The 7,500-nt window shown below is 40.6% G+C and overlaps 1 protein-coding gene across 4 annotated transcripts in view; it reads right to left on the reverse strand.

Moving 5' to 3' along the window:
- casq1b (calsequestrin 1b) overlaps window positions 1-7,500 on the reverse strand; it is a 53,306-nt gene that overhangs the window by 4,191 nt on the left and 41,615 nt on the right. For all 4 annotated transcript variants that reach the window (XM_063186505.1, XM_063186508.1, XM_063186506.1 and 1 more), the window contains 5 exons: window positions 7,310-7,410; window positions 6,011-6,122; window positions 5,155-5,228; window positions 4,594-4,724; window positions 51-96 (listed from right to left, as the gene is read on the reverse strand). In XM_063186505.1, the coding sequence (XP_063042575.1) occupies window positions 51-96; window positions 4,594-4,724; window positions 5,155-5,228; window positions 6,011-6,122; window positions 7,310-7,410 (464 nt within the window). The remainder of the gene's footprint in view (window positions 1-50; window positions 97-4,593; window positions 4,725-5,154; window positions 5,229-6,010; window positions 6,123-7,309; window positions 7,411-7,500) is intronic.

A 7,500-nucleotide genomic window follows, 5' to 3' on the forward strand; every position in this document is an offset into this window, starting at 1 on the left:
ATGCTTTGTGACGTGCGCATTACAGTGGTTGTGTTTGTTAGACCTCTCACCCAGATCTCATACATGCTGTGACCCTCCATCTTCCTCAGAGTAGGCCTGGGGGAAAGAAAGAGAGCAATCAAAACTACCAAAACTATAAAACAAAACTAAAAGTAAAAAAACAAAAAACAAAGCTTCAACCAGGACTTATTTTCTTTTTCCTTTGAATTTTAACAGTGGTGTTTTTTTTTAAAGCAACGTTTGAACATTACTCTCTTCAATCATGTCTGTTCAAAATTCAAGTGAAATCATTCACATAGTGAACCAATAGGAGAACCAATGTGTGCCTAATGTAAGTCCCCACTACTTGTTGCTAGGGCAGTAGGCCTACACTTTAGTCAGACAATTAAGTGCCTATCAAAGAGACTGCTTCCAATTCTTCCAAGTTAGTCAAACTTACGCCCGGGGGCCAAATCTGGCCCGCAGAGTCATTTTATTTGGCCTGCACGATCATTTCAAGTGTGTATTACAGTTGGCCCACATACCATACACCATTAGCCTAATGTATAGCGTAGCAACACTTGAACATTACATTTGGTTCGTCACAGGAATATGAGTGGACCCAGCCCAATGAAACAACTCACACTCATGCAACACAATATGTGCTGGCATATTTGAATTACCATATACTGTATTATGATGGGAAAGAGGGTGCGTGAAATTCACTTGTGAGTATTAAGTACATGCATGGAAACTTTTTGTTCATTTTTCAAAATAAATATTGAGTTCGGCACGCAAGTTTGTTCCAGATTTTGATTTTGGCCTTCCGTGATTTTGTGTTTGACTAGGCCCTAGGGTCACTAGGGTGTCAAAAAAGTGCTTCTCTTGTACCCTTTTAGTCTCAATTCGACACACTTATGTGCCTTTTTTTGGCCACCGCCAAAAACATAGATTTTTCATAATTGCATTAGCCTTCATTGTCTTTATTGACATATATAAGGTCAATCATTTTCACACAGCAACTCAATTTCCAAATATCAACATCAACAACATCGGACGTCAGGTCTCACAGAAAGTGGGTCATACCCCCCTATGCACGAACAGCACACATAAAAACAAACACTATATCCTTGTACATTTCCCAGCTACACGTGCACTACCCCCAAGCTTTTTCTCACATACACAGGCTCATGAACGTATGAACGAAAAAATGTATCTATGAAAGCCGATCCTGTGTTTACGCAGGTGCAGAATCGGATAGGGTTACGTCCTACATACCTGGGCGCACATTAAGTGCCAGAGGGGCCGTGTGAAAGGCAGAGAGCACAGTTCAAATTGGTTAACCTTGCAAATGAAAGTCCATTTGTTATCTGAACAATACAAGTTATTTTAACTTAAAGGTGCACTGTGCAATATTTTTTTTAGCCGTTTCTTTCCAGAAAGGATGCTGCCCATTCACAAATTATACGACAACATACCACGACCATCAAATTCGAAGTACTTAATATGACTGGGAAAATTGCACTTTTCATACAGTACATGAAAAGGTGAATCTTCTCCATGTCCGCAAATTTGAATTTCCATAAGTAGACATTTTTAGCTTCAAAACTTACTTTGATGGTGCTAGTGAATATTAGTTTATTATTTAGTAGCCTAAATATTCAGGAAAAGGTCAAATTTGGCAATAGGCACAGTTAGTGCACCTTCAAGTTTTATATGTTTCAAATTCGAGAATGAACTTCTGGGTTGAAACAAAAATGCCTCATGTGGCGTTCAAATGATTTTTTCAAGGCAAAAGGTGCACCTTAATTTGCAAATTTAACGATCTTTAAATATTTTGCTGTGAACACACAATACAGTATGTCATGTGGAAGAAGCTCGATTTGTGGAATTAAACTGATGGTCCACCTGACATTTCCCCCCCCCCATTTTGTTTGTGCTCATTTGTGCTGTGGAAATGAACGCTTCAATCACTTGTTTTGTTATTTTATTAATAGAACAAATGAAATAATTTTACTGCACTATCCGGCACAAACATAGCACAAACAATCTGCAGTTTACATTTCCGCATTTTGGGTCTGAGGGGGTGCCAGATTCAAGCAGGTTCCTTACCTTGCCCAGGTTGAAAAAACAATGAACACACCTGGTATGATCACGTTTCTCTGTTGGATTTTTTTTTTTTTGCAACTCAAGGATAGTGTTTTTCTGTGTGCTTGCACGTGTGTGTGTGTGCATGCATGTAAACTTGTGTGATTTGAGTGATTTGTGATTTATTATTAGATTCTTTAAACTAGTGAGACGCTACTCTGTATAAGATTTTACTGTGATGTGTGTACATTTTTGCAATGTTATTACAGTAACAACAAAAAGTAGAACAGCTTTGCACACGGAAATGACATGCACATTATTTACCAGAACAAATGATTTAGTTTTCAACCTGACACATGCACTGGTTGCCATTTGGCTAGGTAAAAAGCCCCATCACGGCACCTGCAATGATTGCATTTCATTTTTTTCAATTTTTTATTCTGCCGTTCCGACATGCTCTTTTGGGAATATAGCCTAACTTCTGTCACAAAAATGTGTACATAAAGTAGAGGCAGAGAAAACAAAACAAATGAATAAATGTGTAAACGTTTGTGTGTGTGTGTGTGTGTGTGTGTGTGTGTGTGTGTGTGTGTGTGTGTGTGTGTGTGTGTGTGTGTCCGTCGGCGTCTGAGAGAGAGAGAGAGAGAGAATGGAAGAGAGAATGAGAATGGAAGAGAGACTATAATTGATAGCACTGGAAAGTGTGATCACGTTGATGTGAATCCACATTCTTGCCATAGCATTGAAATTGACACCGAGCCAAACCACACTGTTGCTGTCTCACAATTCTCACTCCAAGCTCTACAAAGGTAGTCCTATTGTTTTGAAAGATTGACAGGTAAAAGCCCACAGGGTAGGTTCCTTTTTGACAATACAATTTCCTTATTTGTCTCACGTGTCACGTGTTTGATTCAAATAGTGATGCTCATACTGAAAAAAAAACCTGATTTATCTCTGCTTTGTCCAAGCATTAGGAAATCAACATGATCTCCAAAAATTCCGTGCTCCTGGACACGGATGTTAAGGACACAAAATCCGTGTCCAGGAGCACGGATTTTGCCAAAATTCCGTGCTCCTGGGCACGGAATTATTTTCCGTGATGGACACACAGAAGTGCTCTCTATACTCCCACAGCTCTATGTTTCCATAGTCTTGTGTTTTCTCAGGATTTTTCTAATTTCAAATATTTTGTCTCAAAAAAAACTTTTCTTACTGACAGGTTAGGGTTAGGGATTGTGTTGGTCTGGGCACAGCTAGTTTTCTTTCATTCATTATATGAGTTTGATAACCTAGCAACCAACTGGAAAAGCTATTAGTCAAAAATATGTCTTAAATGACAGGTTAAGGTTAGGGAATGTTTTGGTCAGGGCACAACTTAAATTGCTTTAGCATTATTTTGTTTTGCGTTAGCATTTGGTATGTATTTTCTAATGATAGAGTTAACACAGTGCTGTGGTAATAGCCTATAGAAAGCACTTCCGTGTGCCCATCACGGAAAACAATTCCGTGTCCAGGAGCACGGAATTTTGGCAAAATCCGTGCTCCTGGACACGGATTTTGTGTCCTTAACATCCGTGTCCAGGAGCACGGAATTTTTGGAGATCAGGCTGAGGAAATAGTGTTTCTTTTTGCTACATTTTCTCAACTTGAAGCAATTCATTTCTCTACGTTCACTTTCGAATGATTACAATTTTTACTCCATTGGAATTCAGTCATTCGACTTTCCTTCCATTCTCTGACTTCGCAGTACAAAAAAATGCATTGTTAATTCAACACTTACAGAATACTCTAGGGCCCAATCAAAATGTAGTAAATATTAAATGGACTCTCTAAGTGTTGAATTAACATTTTCTACGGACTTGCACCCATTCTTCTGTGCCCTAAAGTAGCATTCAGACCGGTCCTCTCCGACGACAGATCCCATCGACTTGCATGGTCAGATGCTAAATGCATTGTGGGGAATGTCGGCCAAAAGTTTAGAAATTTCAACTTAGACGGTTGCATTGGATCCGTCAGACAATTAGACCATATGCATGCAAAAAGACAACGACCATTGTGTCCAGTGGTGTAGTCTACTTTTTTATGGTGGGTATACTGTATATTGGAGCATTTTTTGAAGTGGGTATACTGTATATATTTGTGCCATTCAAAACAATAGATCAATCAATTTTAAGTGTGTATACTGAAATCCCTGAAATTTCTACGTAGACTACACCACTGATTGTGTCATACATGCCTTCTGTGAACTGTCAACGGAGGATGATTATAGAGTAAGGTCGGTGCCGACAAATTGCTGAGCGCCTACTCTGCCAACGTTTGATTTAATACATAATAGTTTTCAATACAGCCCTGCACACTGGTGCCAATCTCCACAAATGTCAGCTGCCGATTAGGGATAAGTTCTGTTTAGTCGGAGCCACCCGTAGATTATTCATCCTCTGCTGTGGTGAAATTGTGTGCGGGGGGTTAACGAAATTGTCATAACTGATGTCAAAACCACTGTGCGGAGGGCCTAACAGTGCTCACCTGTCGTGCTCCTCGATGTAGTAGACCAGTTCGGCCTCGGTGAGAGGCTTGCCTGGGATGGTCGAAGGTTTGTCCATGAAGGGCTCGTAAAAGAACACGTCATTCAGCTTCAGACCCAGTATCTTGGCAATCTGGTATACAAAGTAAAAACAAACAAACAAACAAACAAACAAACGTGTCAATATTTCAGAGTAAACTTTTATAAATCTAGATTTAGAACACTGTGGAGAGTCCAATCAAAGCTCAAAAGTCAAAAGTCAGTTTCAGATTCTGCAGGTGGTCAGTGTAATTTCAAATCTACAGCTTTTAATATTACACAATATTGACTAGAAGTGAGTCGGAAAATGTCCCACTGTTTGGAGAGTGAAGGCAAGGAAGGGCCTATATTGGAATTGTATAGGGTTTTCACATCTGGTCTCTTTGAACTCAAACCTGTGACTCAACATTTTCTGTGCATATGTGAACGCCCCAGTCCCCTCAGAAGTGAACCGGACTGAGACCAGTCCCCTCACTGTGTTATTGTACATGTGTAGGGGTGTAGAGAAAATCGTTGTATCCAACCTTGGCATCAAAGGTGGCAAAGAACTTGATGAAGGGGTGGAACTCCTCAGCGGCATCATCAAACTCAATGAAGTCTAAAAGAGAGAGAGAGAGAGAGAGAGAGAGAGATAGATAGAGAGAGAGAGAGAGAGAGAGAGAGAGAGAGAGAGAGAGAGAGAGAGAGAGAGAGAGAGAGAGAGAGAGAGAGAGAGAGAAAGATCACACTTTTCAGTGTAAACTTTTACCTTAAGTTGTATTGTATTGCCACTACAGAACAATACCCTTTAACACCTGTGACTACATTGCACAGTGATCTTGCAGGTTATTATTGCACATGCTATTGCTCAATATTACACAATAGTAATTCTCTATTAGGGTGGGGAGGGTGGTGACACTGCTATGATTCAATTCACTGATTAAATAGAAGCAAGTGAGTTTGTGTAGGTTCCAAAGATGTGTCTCATTTGTAGAAAGCACCCCCCACCCCCCTACGGAAACACACACACACACACACACACACACACACACACACACACACACACACACACACACACACACACACACACACACACACACACACACACACACACACACACACACACACACACACACACACACACACACACACACACACACACAAATGACTAATGCTCGTCTTGTGCTATGTGTAAGAACAGGAAAACTACTGGTATCTGCGTGTGTGTGTGTGTCTTTGTATGTGTGTGTGTGTGAGAGAGAGAGTGTGTATACACATGCATGCGTGTGCACATATGTGTGTGTGTGTGTGTGTGTGTGTGTGTGTGTGTGTGTGTGTGTGTGTGTGTGTGTGTGTGTGTGTGTGTGTGTGTGTGTGTGTGTGTATTGTTGCTATACTCACGAGAGGACTTTTCACTCTTGAAGTAGCCCACCAGTTTAATGTCCTCATCAATGTTGAAGAAACCTTTCAGCTCCCTCTCATTGAAAATGATCTCTACTGGCTCTTCGATTACCTATAAGCACACACCCACAGAGGGGGGACACATGTTATCATGTGTGTGTGTGTGTGTGTGTGTGTGTGTGTGTGTGTGTGTGTGTGTGTGTGTGTGTGTGTGTGTGTGTGTGTGTGTGTGTGTGTGTGTGTCTGTGTGTGTGTGTGTGTGTGGAGAGAGAGAGACAAAGACAGACATTTCAGGGGCTTTTTATGCCATATTTTTGATAGGACAGTGTGAGATGGTGACAGGAAGTCAATGGGAGAAACAAATCGAACCCTGGGTCTTCGGCGTATCAGTTAATTCCCTAACTGTGGCTGAGGACTGGAATTTAATTAACCACTTTGCACAGACCTATGTTATTATAATATTACTGACACCAAAATTGTAAAGACCAAGTCTAAATCTGTTACTTAACCCCTTAGCACAGAGCCCATGTTTATAACCCTACCCCTACTGTCAACAACATTTAAATGGCTATGTCTAAATATACTTAATGTACTTCATATACTTACTTGGCTCTCGGTACTGTCATTGAAATGTTGTTATGATGAAGTTAAGTATTTTCAGCAAATAGTGAATAGGCGACCCCCACTGCAGTAAGAGGCTATGGCTCTCGATAAAGTCATAGCAATGTTGTTGTTATGATGTAGGCCTACGTAGGTCTTAAAGGGACACTGTGCAGGAAATGGTCAAAAAAGGTACTGCGACTATGCTCCTCATTGAAACTGGGCTGCCTATTGACAAATTTGATCTTTACATGAAAGTTTACTAAGTAATAAACAAATATTTTCTAGTATGGTCCAAGTAGAGTCATTTTTGCAGCTAAAAATGGCTATTTCTGGAAATTCAAAATGGCGGACCATGGAGAAGATCCCCCTTTTCATGTAAGAAAAGTGCATTTTTTTCAGTCATAATGAATACTTAGAATTTTATGGTGGTGGTAAGTATTCATGAAAAAGGTAACATTAGTGAATGGGTAGCATGAATTCTGGAAACAAACAACTGAAAATCTCACACAGTGTCCCTTTAAATTCTGATACTCACATCGTAGCGACACTTTTAGCTATCTACAGTGTGTGTGTGTGTGTGTGTGTGTGTGTGTGTGTGTGTGTGTGTGTGTGTGTGTGTGTGTGTGTGTGTGTGTGTGTGTGTGTGTGTGTGTGTGTGTGTGTGTGTGTGTGCTTTTGTTGCCTCCTAGCACTCACGTCGTAGAGGAACTCAACCAAAGTTTCGGCAGCCATCTCACCATCATACTCAATAATCTCATCGTCAGCAAAAATATAAATGCTGTCAACTTCATCCAGACCTGTGGAGGAGAGAGCAGAGTTGGGGAGGGGGAGTACATGGGGTTCATAAGTAGAGGAGAGGTTGGAAAGGAGAGGAGAGGAAAGGAGAG

Source organism: Engraulis encrasicolus, chromosome 21 (genome assembly GCF_034702125.1).
Source record: "Engraulis encrasicolus isolate BLACKSEA-1 chromosome 21, IST_EnEncr_1.0, whole genome shotgun sequence".
Taxonomy (NCBI): domain Eukaryota; kingdom Metazoa; phylum Chordata; class Actinopteri; order Clupeiformes; family Engraulidae; genus Engraulis; species Engraulis encrasicolus.